Raw genomic sequence first — 20,228 nt, forward strand, 5'->3', positions numbered from 1 at the left:
TGTACAACAGTTTCTTTTAAGATTTAAAAGAGATCGGATTTTTGCAATGTTTCTGAGGTGATAAAAACATGATTGGACAAGCTTAGTTATATGTTGCTCAAAACATAAATTGCTATCAAACAGGACACCAAGATTTCTTGCAACAGGCTTGATATGTTGTGACAAGTTACCAGTAGACAGCAGTATTTGTTTAGTGATGTGTTGGGGTCCAATAACAAAGATTTCAATTTTATTATTATTCAGTTGAGCTGAAAATGTATTGACATACAATTTTGAACGAACGAAGAACTCAGTGTACTAAGGTGCTTGACAGGGAGGTACAACTGTGTGTCATCCGCATAACAATGAAAAGAGATACTATGTCTGCGGATGACATCACCCAAGGGGAGCATATATAAGGAGAACAGTATTGGTCCCAGAATTGAACCTTGAGGCACACCATAGTTGATATGGGAAAAGGATGACATGAAGTTATTAATGGTGACACAGAATTTCCTATTGGACAAATTAGATGAGAATGAGTCTAGTGCAGTGCCAGATATGCCCACCCAGTGCCTCAGTCTATCTAAAAGAATGCCATGATCAATTGTGTCAAAGGCAGCACTTAAGTCCAGCAGCAGAAGAACTGAGCACATGCCTGTGTCTTCATTCATTAAAAGGTCATTAGTGACTTTGAGAAGGGCTGTCTCAGTGCTATGGTGCTGACGAAAGCCAGATTGAAACTTTTCAAAGGTATTATTGTTTTCCACAGCATCAAGAAGCTGCTTAGATACAAGTTTTTCAAGAACCTTGGAAATAAAAGGCAGTTTGGAGATTGGATGATAGTTATCCAGGAGGGTAGGATCAAGCCCAGGTTTTTTTAGGACTGGTTGGACACAAGCAGTTTTAAAGTAATCTAGGATGCAGCCAGTAGACAGTGAGCGGTTAAAAATTGTTAGCAAATGGGGTGCAATACAATCCATAACTTCCAAAAAAAAAACCTAGTTGGGATTTTATCCAGAGGGCTGGAGGATACTCTCATAAGAGACATGATGTCTGTTAGACGGTGTAGTCCCTCATTCGTCCAGAAGTGTTCTATTGTAGAAAAGGTTTCAGTTGTAGTCATCTGGACACTGTTTTCAGAATCAAGACGTTTCGGCTCCCATCCGGAAGTCATTCTCAATTGTGAAAATGGTCTGAGAACTCAGAAATTTAAGCTACTGTGTTGCTTAGGCCATCATGGAAACAAAAGAAGGTCAGTTTCAGGTGAAACTAGGCAGGGTAAACAGCAGACATTCAGGAAGACTCCTCCCTGAGGGCAGGGCCTAAGCAACACAGAGTAGCTTAAATTTCTGAGTTCTCAGACCATTTTCACAATTGAGAATGACTTCCGGATGGGAGTCGAAATGTCTTGATTCTGAAAACAGTTTCCAAATGACTACGACTGAAACCTTTTCTACGATGATGTCTGTTAGTTCAGGCAGAGTAACAGCAGAAAAATTGCTCAAAGAATCCCTGAGTGGGTGATCCACATCTAAAAAGGCAGGATTGGCAGTAATACCGGATCTTATTAACCTCACCTTTCCTGCAAAGTGCAAAAGAAACTTTTCACAATCAGAGGCACAAGGATAGGCTGGGTTAACTGGATCCACAGTCTTAAATAGGAATTTGGGGTTGTGCTGATGGGCAGAAATAAGTGCAGAGAAATTACATGTTCTTGCATCCTTCATTCATTATAAAGGAGTAATAACTCTTTCATAGCCACAAAGTGGACCTGGAGACCTGATTTCTTCCATCTGCGTTTTGCTCTTCTGCATTTACTTTTACAGCTTTTACAGTCATTTAACCATGGCTGTTTTCTAGTCTTTGAATTTGGTCAATTTTTCAGAGGAGCTATGAGATCTAATTCAATTTAATTTATTTATATAGCGCCAATTCATAACAGAAGTTATCTCATTGCACTTTTCCTATAGAGCAGGTCTAGACCGTACTGTTTATAATATTACTTACAGAGACCCAACAAATCCCACCATGAGCAAGCATTTGGTGACAGTGGCAGGAAAAAACTTCCTTTACGAGGCAGAAACCTTGGACAGAACCAGACTCAATGGTGGGCGGCCATCCGCCGCTGCCATGTTAGGTTTAAGGTTCAAGAACACAGGTAGTTAAAAGAATAAACCAAATCGTTGGTGTTGGAGGAGTCAGGAAACACATTGCCAGGAGAATTGAACAGTGTACAGAATTTTGAGGCACTATGTTCTTCAAGGGCACATGTGTACTTAGAGTGGGATAATTCAGTACTAGCAGCCTGTAATTCACAGTTAAAAACAATGCATAGGTGATCAGATACAAACACGTCCCTGATTTCCACAGATGGTATTCTCAAGACTAGATCTAAGGTGTGGCCACAGGAATGAGTTTGGCCAGACACATGTTACTGAAAGTTAAAAGAGTTAGTGATAAAAAAAAATCAGCAGCAAGGGCATTAGAAGACTCATAATGCCCTTGAGTGAAGAGTGGAAGAGTGGGATCATTAACTAGTACTGGAGTGGAGCAGTCAGGGGAGTGAGATGGGATGGTCACATTCTGGTTGCCACAGCCAGAGGAGCTGAGGACTGTGAGGTGTTTTCCCTGGACCGAGGCGACAGTGAAGAACTCCAGGATGAGCTTGTCTTCTTCTCTGAGCTCGGCTTTCAGACAAGCGATACTTTTCTTCAGCTTTGAGAAGGTAAGGTGACAAGATAAACACTCAGCCACCACGCTTAGAAACATGGCTTAAAAACTTAAAAACCTGTATTTTTTTCAACCCATTACAATATCACAGATTGTTAAACAAATTCAATCGACGTGCACCAGTTCAAGCATAACATTCTTGCTATCGCTAAGATGGAAGTCATGTGTAAACATACCTGTGCACTGATTATCTGTCTTCTTTCTGCTCTGCTCCGTCTTCTCCATGGACTTCAAAACTCTGTCTGCTAACAGTGGATGTTACCAAGCTGTCTGATCGAGGCTGGCCAATAGGGAAGTGTCTTACATCTTTTAGTGTAGGTCCCCCTAATGAGGGACAGCTAACAGCAAGCAAAGCTTTTCGTTTCAAAAGCAAAGCTTTCCGTTTTTCATTAATACATTTAATTTGTGATTTAACAAATTAATTTTACTTGCAATAAAGAATTTTTTGATTGCAGTATCGATAATTTTGCTGTCAGATCTATTTTTGATTGCGTAATAAAGACACAAAAGTACATAGAGGTGGCTGTCAGACTGAGGTTAGTCAGATACCTGCAGAGCATTAATGTTCCCTTACTGCACAATATACTAGTACGACAGCTGATTCTATGGCAAAGCTTTTTGCTGTACACTCATACTGTGAATACTGTACATCAAAGCTATGAAGAGGAAGTTGTAGGTGGTAGCACTTAACACCCAGTCCTCAGTGTGTTTGACACAGACTAGTTTTTTTAAAGCCACAGATCCACAAAATGAATGGTTCAAATTGACACTGTGTGCAACTCATGCAGTATGGTGTCAAGGGTCAATTTTGGAAACAATTTCTATTTTTTCTTATACACATTTCCCCAGGGGTACATCATTCATCGACATGGCATCTCTTTTCATTGTTATGCTGATTGTTACCTAGATGTTAGGTCCACTGACCCCTCCATGCTGAGCTCTCTATAGGACACCATGGCCTCATACAACTGTCTTGTCACAAAAGTCATGTTGCCAAGGGGCACTGAAGTTACATAGCTACAGTTTTATTCAAATAACATTACTATTTTTTCCTCAAATATTACCACTTTATTCTCAAAATCTCAGATTTTTTATTTTTTTTTTACATAACTCTGGCCCTAATACTCGTATCCCTGTGGGGTGTCATCCTCTATCTCGGGTCCTCTACCAGAGACCTAGGAATTTGAGGGTTCTGCACAGTATCTTAGCTGTTCCTAGAACTGCACTTTTCTGGACAGAGACTTCATATGTTCTTCCTGAAATGTGCTGGAGCCACTCTTCCAGTTTGTATTATTATATACCATGCTTTACCCACTAACATTACACATAAAGTTTTACAGAATCCGTTGCTTGTAGTAGTGTTTCTATAGTTTGTCTTCTTGCACCGTTTACACATGCATTCAAATCCTGAATGTCACGTTTAAAGCTGGAACAGTGGTGAAGAGAGGTAGAGGTAGTGACTGCTAAGGTCCATGTTTGACTTTTTTAATTCAAACTATGGAGGATAAGTTTACCCAGAATTAAAATTAAAAGGGAACATGGCAAATAAATATGTGCTATACTATACTATTCAAGGATTATCAGCCAAATGTGGGGAAAGAGAAGGAGACTGATGAAGGACATTGGAAAACAAAATTGTAAAAGGAAAATTAACAATTTAGATATAAAGTTACCTTTTTGTTTGTCTAATTCCCTCCCTTTTACATTTGCTCTTTTTTTCTCTGTATTTAATCGAGTTTCTCATATTTGCTGCCAGCACTAGAAGGCATTTGGCTTTTCAAACTGTGTGTAAATTAGAAGAGTGCAGAGTGGGGCTAGAAAGTTGGAGGAAGTAACTTTGGAAAATCTAGCAAGAGACAACTAGATTTTTATAGTATCCAACCGAAAAAGCCCACCCCCTCTCTTCAGGCTTCCTGCCACTCCCTCAAAACACATTTTCATGTGCAATGAGTGCAAGGGCAGAGTGCGCGCAGTCCATTATGGATTAATTTCCCCATTAATTGTACTTTACACTTGTTTTAATTTTATACTTATATTCACTTGGTACTTAATTTATCTTGCCTGTATTATAGTGTATTATATTCTGATTTGCTTAGTACTTCATCTCTGTGTGCACTGACGTGATAGTGAGCAGCTGTAACAAAAGAGTTACCCCTCGGGGATCAATAAAGTATTTCTGATTCTGATTGTGATAATTGACTGATTGTTTGGTTTGTAAAAATTCTGAAAATAGTTAAATGCCTTCACAGTTACCCAGAGCCTAAAGTGACGTCTTCACAATGCTTGTTTTGTCCAACCAACTGTCCAAACCTCAAAATGAATGCATTAAAATAAATTTAAACACAAAATAATATAAATTAAAAGCAAAAGCAGAAAACCCTCACATTTGAGAAGATGGAACCATGAAATGTTTGTGCATTAAATATGACTCAAACAATTCTAAAAATAGTTGCCAATTAATTTTCTGTCAATCGACTAATTGATTAATCGACTAATCGTTTCACTTGTACTTGCATAAACTGTTGGGTAGTTTAATTATAACAAAACATCATATTTTATAAACTCTTCATAGGTTTTGTATGCAAAAAAAATCTTAATTTGCAAAGTAAACTAAAGCTGTCAGATAAATGTAGTGAATGCAATGAATATTTTCCTCTGAGATGTAGTGGAGCAGAAGTAAAAAGTGCCATGAAAAGAAAAGACTCAAGTAAAGTACAAGTACATCACATTTGTACTTAAGTACAGTACTTGAGTAAATGTACTTAGTTACATTCCACCACTGTATACATATATATACACACACACAGACATTGTTGGGAAGTTACTTGAAAACTGTTATGAATTACTCATTACACATTACTCATTGAACCAGTAATTACATTACTTTACTAATTACTCATCAGCAAAAGTAACGCGATACATTACTTGGTACTTAACTTTCGTTACTCAGGTGCCTTTAGACAACTCCAAATCTTCCACACCTACAAATCACATCTTCTGTCATGTCTCTCCAGGCCACGAGTAGGCAGAAGGCAGGCAAACAGGAGACGACTGAGGTGGATTATTATAACCTTGATGCTGTCAGAGCTGCTGAGCCTGCTAAGGAGGAAGGAGCCCAGGAGCAGGACCTCCTCTGACCTTATGCCACATCCAGATGGATTTCTCACAACCATCTATCAGCTCAGTCAGGGCTTTTACATTTTTATAATGCAGAAGAGAAGTGTGCTTGAACCAGTGGGTCAAATATACATGGTAACAACTAAAACCATGGGCTGTCTTATTCAGCCGTAACCTGGTTTTAATGATGCAGATATGCTGAGCACATTGCTGTACATATGTACTAATGTAAGTAAGTGATTGTGTATATTTCCTTGCTAAAACATGCAGACATATGATTTATACACAATATAAAACGTTTGTAGTGTAGCATTGATAAAATGTGTTGATCTGTCTTTGTTTGTGATTTCTGTACATCAAGTCAATAGATGATGTCATTCTGGGAGGTGACAAAGCATCAAATGTGTTATGGATCTCCAGATTCTATTTTGTCTAGTAAATTTATAATATAGTCAGTTAACCCTGTAAGATCTTGTTTTGTTTGTTTGTTTTTTTTTACAAATTTTCTCCTTTTTCGCCACATTATTATTTTGTGTTTTCACTTATTTTGAAGGAAACTTTTTATAGTTATTGTTATTTCAATTCTGCTCTGCTTAATAAAGGAGAATGTATAATGATATAAACCCACACACCTGACTTGTTTCCATATGTGCTGGATTCAGTAATTGTGTGTTCAGACTATAGACTCTTTGTGTTTAATTCCAAACTCTCACACCGAGTCACTGTGGAGGACTAATTCTCTCGAGCATTCTACAGGATATCCGTATAGTGACTTGATGTATTTTTGAATGTTTATGCATGTGTTTATGCTTGTGGAGGGCACAGGGCCAGCTTGAGAGGACTGACTCATATTTGTGTTACATTGTGTGGTACAAACATCTGCATACCAGAGTTGGATTTCAGTTTTTAATCTACAATTGTCTAGCTACAGCATGAAGACCAGGGGTGTGAAATGAGGGGACACATTCTCAGTCCCTGCCCCAAACCCAAACACTTCGAGCTGGAAGTGGGTTGAATTGTCTGCAGGCAGAGAGTAATGATTAATCAAAGATATTCCTGTGAAAAGGTTTCACCCCCACATCAAAAAAGTGGCTTGTCTTTCTTTAGGGGACATCTTTGATTTTATCTCATTTGCTGTGAAATAGATGCAGCCCCCTGTCTTGTTATGTAATAACACAGCTGTACATTGTCACATGATGCAGCATCTCAGTATCAGCCAATCATTGGTTATCTTAAAAGTCTTCAACAAATCAGACGTGACATAGGTTTCCAAATTCTCCCTTTCAAACCAAAAGACTGCAGTAAAGAACAGATATTAACTATGACTGAAATACTTTTCTAGATACTGATAATAACTGTCATCAAAATGCAATTTCAGTGTCATATATAAGTCAGGGTTTAGGAAATTGTGCTCAGTTGGCTGTCTCCTTTACTTCTAAGATTTAATAAGGAAAGAGACTAATCATGGTATAATAAATCAATATCACAGGAGAGGAAGTGCTGTTGTACTGGATATCAGCACGACTGTGATTCGTAGGTACGAGGCTGCAGGCTGAGTGCCGAAGATAACACAAATAGTTCCACAAGTGAACCGTGTTGCCAAGCAACACATAAACATTTTCCTTCACACTAGCTTGCTACTTTGTGCCTTTACAGGTTAGAGCAGGCCAGCTACTTTGTATCATGTACATTTATCTTAATGTTTCAATTTATTGTGCAACCAGTGAAATAAGAGTCTGTTGACAGTCGCTTTGGTGGCATGTGTGATTCCAGTGAGTTAACAGCTTGATCAGACAGTATGTTGCTCCATCGGATCCTGCTCTCTATTGATGGTCTCCAGTAACTTTTTAGCGAGCTGCAAGACAAACAGGTTTTTTGTTTACATTTTTTATGTTCCACGACTCATTAGGTTATAAATCCCAATTCATAGCATAGTTTTTGTATGTTGATATAAAGCATCACCTCTGTGCCCACTCATTGCCATGAGCTCCCTCGCCTCGAGTTCTGCATCAGACAGTTTCTTATTTTTCGAGTGATGCTACCGGGCAGAGAGGTAAACTGCCTCAAGATTCTATTCAGCTCAGTCTTATTAACGGACTGAATATTGATGGTTAAATTGTTTAGACTAGACCAAGTTTGAAAGCATTTCAAAGCCCATGTTTTTTGCCTTACAGTGCTGGCTTCATTTTTGCTCTTCTCTAATTTGTCGAGGAGCTTTGCGCTGAAGTATCCAGGCTTCTTTCCTTCTCTTCGTCCTCTGACGACCATTCATAATTTAAATCAAATGTAATTTGTGGAAATATGTCCATCTTTGCGGTGCAAAGCTTGTTACAGTCTAAGATAGGTAGCCTAATAACTGTTAATACATCTTCTCCAGAGTAAACAGGGTCTATCGGACATCATGACCGTCGAGCCACACCAAATCAAGCCATGGTGCCGCAGATGACTGGTACACCAAGAAGTACATACTATTCCAATATGACATCTCCTTGTCAATATCCATTGGTGGGGTAAATTCAGCAGTCAAGGGAAGTAAGCAGCCTGAGAGGTAACCAGTGGTGGTACGTTGTTCTTCAGTTCCTCAGTTTTCCCTTCCAACCTTGAAAATTAGGAGATGGATGGCTTCAATTTATTATGGGCCAGGCCATACCACCTCAGTGATTTCCCAGATTAGTAGTTCACACAGAAATGCAGTTGTTTGTGAATGCCCACTTTTTTATGGGGCTGAACATGCATGATGAAAACTGAAACTGAAAATTTCAGTGTAGCAGCCAGTGGCTTCCTATGAGAGAACACCAGCTGCCATCAGTCATCCCCACAGGGTAGCAACTAGTTGCCTCCTGCAAGAGACTCTCATGTTACATAAATCTTATGTTTTCAAGAAATGAGAAAAGGTCCTTGGTCATGTGAACACTACATAGTTGCCTTTCCATGCAGTCCATTTAACATTTACCATATTTGTCATGGTTAAATGTTAAACGGACTGCATGTACACAGCATACACATATGGTTGCATATACATATCCAGATATCAACTTCTTACTTTCTGGCAAAACGCCCATCATCTGTCTGTGAATTTGTTTCCTTTTCTCTCTTATATTCTTGTCTGAAATATTTATTGATTTTTACAGGGTAACTGTATTTGGTATGCTCAGTATTTGGAATCATAATTTCAACCTGTTTGCAATATGTAGAAGAGAAACATGCACTGCCCATGTTCTTCAATGTTCAAATCCAATACTGAGAACTATTGAGTTCATTGCTAGTTCAGAAAACGATTTAAAAAAGATTTTAACTGTCGAACATGCACAAGTAGTTTTTATAAACTTGTGTTTGAGTTAATAAATGCATAGATAAGTTTGTAATATTTGAGCAGGAACCAGTGTTACTTCCCATCATACTTTTTCTCAGCCGTGTAAGTGGTTCTGTGGCTTTAAGAGACTGTCAGTGAAACATTGAGGTTGGACTGTTAAACGCTACTGCCTACAACTTCCTTATTATGTCCTTTGCTGTTTAGTATGTGCACAGTATGTGTGACCCTCCCTGTCTATACTCTATCTAACTCTCCTGTGAGGGTGTGATTCTCCTGCAAAAGTCATGAAACACTTTGTAGACTTGATGCCAGATGACAAAGGCAAATGGCATTGACAGGTTTCACCTAAAAGTCCCTCTCATACTGTATTTTAATGATGTACCTTTAATGACATAACCTCTCTATCAGCATTATTGTTCTTCCGGGATTAATGTAACAAATGACATTCACAGTATTACTGCACAATACAAGACTGCTCTAGTGTAGAGCAACTACGACTAAGAGACTTCGCCATGCTGGCAGCTCTGTGGGACTGTAGGCACAGGAGTGCTTTGAGCTAAATGCTAACATCAGCATGCTAACATGCGCGATGTTAAGCAGGTGTAATGTTGACCACGTTCACCATCCTAGTTTAACATTTGCAAATTAGCACTAAACACAAAGTACAGCTGAGGCCGATGGGAAAGTTTGTAGGGCAGCACAGTGACCTTGCTGTCTACTACCTGCTCCTTGTCAAGTAGTCATAACATAAATGCTGCTTATTATGTGCTTGCAATGATGGATATGCTGAGGGGTCTTTAGGACTGAAGATGGAAAGAATATATGAAATATATCTCGTTTGAACCCTGGACAAGAGACTCAATGATCATAGACTGGGAAGAGGTCAGAGGTCATCAACCAGGAATCAGTGGAAGAGAATTTCAAGGAGGACATTCATACCAGTGATCATCTTTGAACAGAGACAGGGGTTACCATCATCCCCTCATATACATCGACTGAAATTCCATACTTGGGATGTAGCTGAAACCGCCAGAAAAGTTTTTCTTTGTCAAACAACTATTTCCAAGGTAATCAATGAATCTTGAAGCTCAAAATACATCAAAGTTATACCATGAGAATGTGGCCAAGTCTGGGTGTCGTGTTTAAGGGAAGGCAGACAAAAGGTACTTTGTCCAACCTTCACCCAATGTCACAATTGTCAACATCCCAGTTCCAAACGGAACACAGCCTTAGAAAGGCAGGAAAGTTTTACAGAAATGAAAGGACCTGCGGGACAGAGAGACTTAAGTCATATTTCATTTCCGTTCAACGAAATTTACCTGCACTCACAATCTGCCGGAGCCAGCTGGAGATCGCAGCGAAACTGTAAACATACTTTAGAATTCTTCCGTTGTTCTTTACACTACATGTTCAATAGAAGTGGATGGGAAATGGAGTGAATATTTGAAGGACGGAAATCAAATGTGACCATACCTAGAATGTGTCCTGGTGATGTAGGTTTAAATATTTAGTTTTTGTTGAAATTTCATGAACTTCTGCCATTTTATCTAACAGAAGCAAACAACAGTTTTCAGTTGTTAAAATTACTTAAGAGTGCAGGATGGATTCAAATTCAGAAAATATGAGTGTCGTGTGGAATATTACATTTTATGTTGGATGCATTTGGGGCTCTTGAAGTTGAAAAAATGATCCACCTCTTACTAAACGTTCATGCTGAATTCGCATTAACTGAACTTCTATACAAGTGCCAACAAACTATAGTCATGTGTTAAAAATAAATTTCTCAAAGCACAAAATGACAAATTTTAAATATTTTTAAAAATATTACTTATTTAATATTTTTTAAATATTTACTTTTTTATAGTTGTTGAACTTGTTAATCTACAGCAAAGAGAATATTTTTAAAGAGTATAGTTTTAAAATACTGAGTTATTGAACTTAGTTGAAAAGAAGACGTGTTTCAGGAAGAACAGCAGTGTGAAGTGTTTCTGTACCACAGCTCTGCCACTGAGAGCTTCCTTTCTGTCTCGGCCATGGGGAGCACACGACACAGAAACTTATTCTGTTTGATCATAGGTGAGAAACATTTTCTGAATTGTTTTTGTATACAGATAGTACAGGAAGGATGACTTTAGTTTCGTTCAGTTTGAAAATCCTCATAGTTCTCATTTCATTTAATTAATTTAGGAAGCTAATTTAAGAAGGATGTCTGATATTTTAGCATGTTTCAACTTATACAATGATACATGGCATTTTTTTTTATCTCCTGCAGTCTCTCTTCTCTTGACCTTATCTTTACCTGCTGCAGGTCAGTCCATTCCTTTGCGTAAAATCCTTGTAGTTTTTCATTTATGCGCTGTGTACATTTTGAAATGTTGTATGTTAAGTTGAGTTGAAATATATTACAACAGTACCTGGGGAACAGTGTGTGATAACAGCTGGGACTTAAATGATGCTGAGGTGGTGTGCAGACAGTTTTGCTGTGGGCTCTGAGTACCTCTAAATCAGCCCTTTTTGGTGAAGGACCCAAACAAATCTGGCTCGGTGATGTGGACTGTTCAGGACGTGAAAGGTCTCTAACTGAGTGTGAGCACGGAGGATTTGGGACACACAACTGTTCACACAGTGACGCTGGTGTGGTCTGTTCAGGTGAGAAAACTCATTTTTAGAATATCAAATAAATGTAAACATTTGCTCTACTGTTTTACATTTCTATCATTCAGTCAGTGTGGCCTGTGATGTCTGTCAGTGCATGTTTGGCACTGAAGTTGAGGTTTAGTACTGGGAAACAATGGGTAGCCACTACTTGCAGCATCTGTGTTCAGAATTGAAGAGGAGAATGTCTAAATGGGAAAATGTTGTTTGATCCACCATAAATGGAACCGTAATCTAAAGAGAATAAATGTAATAGTTGACTATGGTTAGGATACTTCTACAATGTTTTTGGTTGGTGGGTATAGTCATTTGTTCCTTTGTTAATAACTTCTACACAATATATCTTACAAAACTGTAAACAGTTAATTTTGCAATCTAATGACAAACACTAAAACCACACATGATACAAAAATTGAACATTCTCTGTGTTCTGTGCCTGGTCATACCAGTCAGATTAGCAGTGGCAAGAAAAAACTTCCTTTTAACAGGCAGAAACCTTGGGCAGAACCAGACTAAATGGTGGGCGGCCATCTGCCGCTGCCGTGTTAGGTTTTGAGAGAGAGAGAGAGAAGGGGGGAAGCACAATGCAAATTCCACCTAGAATTTTAAAATAGCAATAATGTAATGGTAGTGGTAATATTAACATTAATAAAGTAATAATAACAAGAATGATAGTCATAGGAATAATAATGAGGATAATGATAATGTGGCCCACAACCAAAGATCCAGTCTCTGCAGCTCCGGAGGTAGAAATACCTGCTGAAAGCGACAGAAGGAGAGAGGAGAGAAACGAGAAAGCACAAAACTATGAGAGAGGGAAGATGTAGAGTTTAGTAAGCAAATAACAAAAACCTTTAAATGAAGTGGCTTTTCAGTCTGCTTCCTTAAAACCTCTCTAACCCACTGACAAAAGTGATAGCTATGCATGTGCCATTGCTCAGCAGCAGTGTTATTTTTAGCACCTGATTTTGATTTAATTTTAGTTTCTTGATGAAAATGACTTTTGAGTCATTTGATTTTACTTTTAGTCTATTTGTAGTAAACGAAAACTAAAGACATTTTCATCTAGTTTTTATCAGCAAAATTTTAGCCTCATTTTCATTATGCATTTTGAATCTCCATGTCCTCTAAGCATTCTGAGGCTGTCACCATCTTTGATGTGTACAGTTGGTTCAGGTATTGTTCTCTATCTGTTCTCTGTCTATTGTGAAAAAAGGCATTGATTGTAGACTGATTATACAATACTGTAATAGGCAGTGTCTATATCACTCTCTCCGGGAAATAAACGACGCCATGGTTCTGGATACTGATGGATTTATTGCCTTTCTCATTCTTTTCTCCGCTATCACGTTCACCGTCAATGAAATCCACCGTCAAACTACAGTATGACAATGTAAAACATAAACACATTCACATATATTGCAAAAAACTCTATACAAATACACTCGGGAATACTTTACATACCTCGCTGGCTGCATATAACCAAGAGGGAATGAGTTCTTGAAATACCCCGATCAAAATACAAAAAACATCTTTCTTCTTTGCAACTTCCTTACAACTTTAAATTCTCATGCAAAGATATTAACTTCTCACCAAAAGTCCGTGATTTTCCTGTTGCATCTTCCAAAAATGTCCGTGTGTAACGCATATGTACTTTAGTTCCTACTTAACATAAGCACTCAATATGCATGAATTAATTTAAACAAACATAACAAAAAACATGTTAAAACGACAGAAATAATATGTAAGGAAATTATAGAACTTATTAATTGAAAGAAATATGTACAGCAGTTATAGTCTATGTCTAAGAACAGCATTGACTTCAGTGTTGCCAACTATTTTCAATGGAAAGTAGTTAAAGCCACTAGATGTCACTGGATTACGCCATGTGCTAATTTTCATATTCGTGACATCATTAAGTCATTTTCAGTTATACAGAGAACAAAAGACAGCGGCCTAGCTGGGAAAGGCAAAGTCTTGACCCAAGGCCTGAATGGGAAACAAAGGCCAGACAGTGAAATGGCGCCTGGTCTCCACCAGCCGTTAATTCACACTTTGGTGTAAGATTGATGCAAGATCCCGGTCAAAGCCAACTTGAGATCTCAGTTGAATCTAAACACTGGATTCTTATTGGACGAGACGTTCAATACAGCACATGAAATCCCGGCACACAGCTATGACGTCATCGCCTCCAAGAAGTCAGGACCTCGAGAAGGAATGCTGCTTTCCATTGTGACCGCGGTTGCTGCAGGAGACACTCAGTGTTGAACTTTTATTTTCCTAGTACAGTCTCAATTCGCTGGATGAGCAACAGACTGCTTTGTCTTTGCTGAAACACTCTTTGGAACCCGATTGTTGACTCCACACAACATTCTTTGCCTGCAGAAGGAAGAAACATGGATTTACCGTTTTCTTCACGGAGAAAAGGACAGCTGCTGGGCCCCGCTTTCTCCCCACTAAAATCGACTGCTCCTTCCCTCCTGCACTTTGCGTAAAATAAGAGCATGAGAGCTGGGTATTTTCCAGTCAAATGTCAGTTGCGTCTGAAGCGTCTCACACTCTGCTCATTTCCCCGCTCCGCTATCTTTATGCTCTGAGTCTATTTTTGCTGGAGCAGTTCATATCTCTGAAAAATTTGTAAACGTATATTAATGCATTTATTTTCTGGCAGTTGACTTTATCTTCACACATACATAGCAAAACTAGTGAGAGCGAGAGAGAGAGAGAGAGAGAGAGAGAGAGAGAGAGAGAGAGAGAGAGAGAGGGTGTGATCACAGAGAGGCTCTCTGTGATAACCATCTCAGTGTTTTAATGCAGCCAAATTCAGTGCGTTGATCTCATTTACGTATTTTGACTGTTTCTGTTGTCAGACAACACAAAAAAGTTTGAAACTTGATCGCCACTCATAAATGCTACGTTGACCAGCAGTCATTACCAAGCTGCTGAGCTGCAGATAAAATCATTATTTTATGATCACAACATCATCATTCAAAATATGCAACAATACAGGTGAATGACAGCAGGTGTGATGTGAGATTGGCTATACTGCCATTTAAAATGAGTGATATCAAAGAAGGTTAGAGGCGACAAAAGGTTGTCATATTTAATTTAATCTGGTATGAAACCAGTTCTGAAACTTTCATCAGCATGCTGAGAAGCACTGCTGGTATCATAAAGGCCATAAATCCCAGCAGGTGTTGGCAGTGACAGAGAAGAACAATGCGATTCAACTGAAATAGCGATAGAGTTTAACTGAATGGGATAGTAATAACTGCTCTTAGCTGCTGATGGAATCCAATTCCAGACCAAGAACACAAACGTTTTGACTGCTAGTGAGACAACTCTTTTTCTGGTTTATGACTAAACCTAGAGACTGCATATGAGGTATTAGCAGAGATGTGTGACTGATGGCCTGATGTGTATTGCCAAAACATGGTTCTTATCAAATGCCAATCAAGACAGCAACTCTCTCTCTCAGCAATGCTTCAGAACCAAATTGAAAGGAAACAAAAAACCGCTAAGTGTGAGAATGATTAAGAGGGATGAAGAGAATTTAAGGGTCGGGTTATGCTCGATCAACAAGTTAGAATGATCTGTCGTCCGAACGCGTTAGAATTTAAAAGTGTTTGTAGTTGTTCTGAAACAGACTTGAAGACAGGGTGAAAAGCTGGCTGATGATGGCCCGCATTTACAGACAGTCTCTCCTCAAAGGCATTCATTGTGTTGCACTCAGTTGTTTACATGAGAAGTGGCAGTTGTGCAGTGTTGGCCACTGGATCGCACCTCCAAAGCAGCACATTCAGTTCAGCAGCCTCTCTCTCATTATTTCTGCCGTGAGTATTTCTCTGTCCATCAGCATGCAGTGAAGACCATTCCCGATCTCACACCTTTGTGAAGCAGGATAGTCCTTTATGTCAGCCACACAAACATGATTTTGGAATAGAATGCATGTAGGAAACAGCTTTCCATAGCAATTTTTTCAAGCAGTGACAAATTGGTTATGTAGAAACAGGCCTAAACTTCTCAGTAAGTGGTGAGTGTAAGTTTTTTATTTCTCTTTGTGATATTTTGTATTAGAGGTGACGGTAGCCTAATAAAGAGTCTCTGTCTCTCTGCTGAAGCTGTCCATAGTTCTGATTGTTTTTATGACAGATGTATCTCCTCCAAAACTGACCATGGAATATGCTTACCTTTGAACTTTAATTAAATGCTTATTTGTACTGTACCTCCCCTGAAAGCCAGAGTGCAATAAATCTGCCAGTCTCTGTAATTAATATTATAAAGAGTACGGTCTAGACCTGCTCTATAGGAAAAGCGCAATGAGATAACTTCTGTCATGAATTGGCGCTATATAAATAAAATTGAATTGAATTGAATTGAATTAAAACTAAAACAGAAACTAACACCACTAGCCTCTGAACATCTAAAGTCGGTTTCCATCCCTGAACATTTGAGTATTTGAAAATTGAGACACATTTTTGCTGTAAGGAGAAGCTGTGCTCTCACTCACTAGAGACTCCTTCTTCAGCTTGACACCGTCCTTCACCCCAAAACTTACAGCTGATCTGATCTGATGAAATTACTACAAAGAAAATCATTGACACCTATGGTGTTCTATACTAGGTACACTTATGAACCACCTTATGCTCCAACATGGTGTTTGTTTTGCGCAGAAGTCCACAAATTGCATAACTGGCATGTAATCGGTTATGTCCAGCCTTTCAAGTGGTAGGCCCACAAGGTGCCGGCCCCATGTCATCCCTTCTGGCTGAACCTAACCTGGTCCCATAGGCGTAGGCCTCACCAGCGAGCTCCTCTTTCTCCTCAGCCTAGCTTCTTTCAGAAGTCACCATTCCAAAACAGTTTTAGACTCTCTCTTAGTCTGACCCCTTACCTGGGACTAATTTGCCTCAGGTGTCCCTGAGAGCTATTGCTCCTGACATCATTGCTTCAAGGATCATGGGAGTGAGTCTCATTATTGCGTTAAGGTGGCAATTCTCAGATGAAGGTCAAATGACTGTCTGCACTTTACTGTGACTTAATTAGCAACGAACAACACGTTTCTCTGGTAACTTCTTCAGGTTCGCTCAGCATTGATATTGGACAAGTCTGCACAATTGCAGATTAAGTTCAGTGGCTTTCTAAAATATCTGTGCCTGGCAACGACAGTATGTAGGTGTAGTTAGGGTTAGGCAAGTACCAGGCAAGTAGATAGATAGATAGATAGATAGATAGATAGATAGATAGATAGATAGATAGATAGATAGATAGATAGATAGATAGATAGATAGATAGATAGATAGATAGATAGATAGATAGATAGATATGACTTTATAGGATGACTTTGATCCCTTCCCCACCCCTCTCGTCCTCATTTACTTTCCACTACATAAACACAACTGCACAACAACACTGAATGTTGCCATTGGACGTAAAGTCTGATGTAAAATGTAAATTGGATGTAATTCCCATGGATACTGGGCTGGTTAAATTGTAATGCACCCCCTGGTGGAATCACCTCAACATGCTCTTTCCAGTGATAGAAATGTCCATCAAGGAGAAATATCCATCAGTGTGCTTAGAAATCATAGAAAAACTGTCTTTCTCATAACTTTACATCTTGCCACCCAATCGTCATATTTAGTAATTTGATGACTGTTGTCTGTATATCCATGGTAACAGTGCAAGTGCTAATAGCTCATGTAACATGACTTTCCATATACATCTCCTCCATGACACATCCTCTTTACACCAAAGCATAATGGAATGATGGAATTTTGTATATTGTATATTAAGTATTTACTGTTAAATGTTTTTCTCTCCTAGTTCCTTTGTTGCCGCTGGTCTCCTCAGTGGCAGGTGGGGGTCTGCTGCTGCTTCTGCTGCTCCTATTGGTGGTCTGTCTAGTCCTCAGGAGAAGACGACGAGCCAAGCAGCCTGGAGCCCCCATCTTAACTCAATGTCTGTGCTCACCAGGACACAGTACATGATATTATGGATAACTGTTGCTGTTGGCTTTTAGTGTTTTCACCACACACGACAGTTATATCTAAATGTATATAAGGAATTAAGTGGCTTTTAGAGATTTAAGTTAATATTTATGACAAATTTGTTCTGATGCTTGTGTTTCAGTGACTGTCAGGAACAGTTGTGAAGATGACGAGGAAGAGAGGGGCTATGTGAACGTTGAGCCAGTGGACCCCATGACGGAGCAAGTAGAACGAGAGGAGGAAGAGGACAGTGATCATGATTATGAGGAAGAGGAGATTGCAGACAAGTATATAAATCCTGCAGTTTTTGTTACTATAGAGGACAACACAGAGGAACATGTAGATGAAGGAGAAACCAGTGATGATGAAGAAGACTATGTAAATGTAACCCAGCCATGTATTGAACAAATTGTGGACATTTATGGAGAAAATGAGAATATTTATCAAAACATTTAAGTTTCTACTGGTCAACAGTGTCACATTGATTATTGTGGATAAAGGACTCAACTATTGACCGACTGCCAACATTTTTTTAAATAAACTGTGATATTGTCAATTGATCAGTTTTACAGTTTACAACATCCATTACACACACACACACACACACACACACACACACACACACACACACACACAGGGTAACCAATCATAAACATGAAAAAACAGAAACGTTCTGATTTTAAGTCTGAGTTGTGATTGGATTGTAGTCTGTTAGCTGGTAGGAAAGCTACGAGGGAGCCAAAACATTAAGTGATACAGACTAATATTAGAAGTTTGACTTTGATTCTTTATTGCACTGGGAGCCAGTGAAGTGATTTACACCCTCCAAACCCAAGAGCTGAGCCCAGCAAAGAGTCCCCTATGTCAGTTGGTGCTGAGACTAACTGCCCCCTCTCAGACACACTCTGACCAGTCTCACAACAACACTGCTTTCCAAACACCAATCAGAGTAAACCAAATTATAACACAATGTAAAGAGGTAGAATGCAGAGACAGATCCTAACCAAGTACAGGCTCAGGAACCACAAAATGGCAATCGAAAAAGGAAGACACAAAAAAATCAACCACAAGAAAACAGAATATGTGGTAACTGTTCAACAGGTGAGGTTGAGGTTGAGACAAAGATGCACTTCCTCCTATAATGTAAAACATTCAATGAAAGAAGGAACATTTACTTTAGTTCACTTTACTAAGTTCAACTGTGTAATCTCAGATTTCAAAGAGCTAAATCACCTCTCAAAATTAAAAATAGGACACAGGGCATATGTTGCTGCCCAACATGCCACAACCTGAGGGACAGTAAGTGAGACACACACAGCACACGCATGCATTCACATGTTGCAGTGTTTATATAGTTCTCACTCATTTGTATTTGTAGTATAAGTCTAAATTTTGTATTAATATTATTTTATATTATCTTATTTTACTGTATACATATATTTTTTAATAGCACAATTCTTCTGTTTATGTACATGTTTTTATTTCACACTTGCTTTGGCAATGTAAACAAATGTTTCCCATGCCAATAAAGATCCACTGAATTAAATTGAATTGCGTCTATGTGTAAGGACTTGTTTTGAATAAACTAGAGCCCTCCTATTGTTTGTTTGGGTAATCCATCAAAGAGGGCTTTACCATAGTCTAACCGTTTTGATATGAATACATAAAGCCATAAGCCAGAATCAGATTGAGATCTGAATCTTTTAACTTTTGATAGGTATATAATTGACTGAAATGTGTTCTAGTTATGTTACTGACTTTCAAAGTTACAGCCCCCATCCACTAAAAATGTGTTATGTTTGCTTTCACATTCATCTGCTGAATTCATCTGAAGTAGGAGATACCTTGTGTCCACAATTAAACTTTTGAAATGAAAAATATTCACAGATTCTGAATTTTCCAAGATTTTTTAACAACATAAGGTAGGTTTTTGTGGAACAACCATATCAATTCTTATTCAAATTATTATTATTCAAAGCAATGGATTTTTATAAATCTTCAAACATGTCTGGAGGGTGATATCCAGTTATATAACTTGTTTATAGGATTTAGATCACCAAAGGAAAGAAATGTACAACTGTGTTTTGACAGCATTGTATATATTGTATGTTTCCTTCTAATGGTACCAAGTGGGAGCATCAAATAAAAAGTTCCAAGGAATGTGTTACGGACAGATAGACAGGAGAAACCAATTAGGAAACAGATGATGGTTTATTGGATTACAGCACGGAGTAAACAGGTGTGCAGGTAAATGGTGAGGATATGGATTCGTAATAGGCTGAATACTGGCTATTGCTACTGTCCTTAGTCTTACTGTTCCGTATACTGTTGATGACTAGATGAAGCACAGAGATGGGGAGAACACACTGGAGTAGAGTAGAGAGGTAAACGCTGGAGTAGAATGCGCAATGGAAAAGCGCAATGAGATAACTTCTGTTATG

General features: G+C 38.7%; 1 protein-coding gene and 1 long non-coding RNA gene across 4 annotated transcripts; one reads left to right on the plus strand and one right to left on the minus strand.

Moving 5' to 3' along the window:
- Window positions 1-11,144: 11,144 nt before the first annotated feature.
- Window positions 11,145-18,343, plus strand: LOC122869278 (deleted in malignant brain tumors 1 protein-like). Of its 3 annotated transcripts, XM_044182100.1 has the most exons (5): window positions 11,146-11,218; window positions 11,415-11,450; window positions 11,666-11,791; window positions 17,624-17,758; window positions 17,930-18,343. In XM_044182100.1, the coding sequence occupies exons 1-5, from the start codon at window positions 11,176-11,178 to the stop codon at window positions 18,241-18,243; spliced, it is 654 nt and encodes a 217-aa protein (XP_044038035.1). In that variant the 5' UTR covers window positions 11,146-11,175; the 3' UTR covers window positions 18,244-18,343. The 3 variants fall into 3 exon arrangements, with proteins under 3 accessions (XP_044038038.1, XP_044038035.1, XP_044038036.1); XM_044182103.1 differs by lacking the exon at window positions 17,624-17,758 and having other exon boundaries at window positions 11,145-11,218; XM_044182101.1 differs by lacking the exon at window positions 11,415-11,450 and having other exon boundaries at window positions 11,161-11,218.
- On the minus strand, window positions 13,095-17,617 carry LOC122869287. The gene is made up of 2 exons (XR_006376280.1): window positions 13,262-17,617; window positions 13,095-13,175 (listed from the first exon to the last, which is right to left on the minus strand). It is a non-coding gene; the product is annotated as an uncharacterized LOC122869287 (long non-coding RNA).
- Window positions 18,344-20,228: the final 1,885 nt, after the last annotated feature.

This window comes from Siniperca chuatsi, linkage group LG21, assembly GCF_020085105.1.
Source record: "Siniperca chuatsi isolate FFG_IHB_CAS linkage group LG21, ASM2008510v1, whole genome shotgun sequence".
In the NCBI taxonomy this organism is placed as follows: Eukaryota; Metazoa; Chordata; class Actinopteri; order Centrarchiformes; family Sinipercidae; genus Siniperca; species Siniperca chuatsi.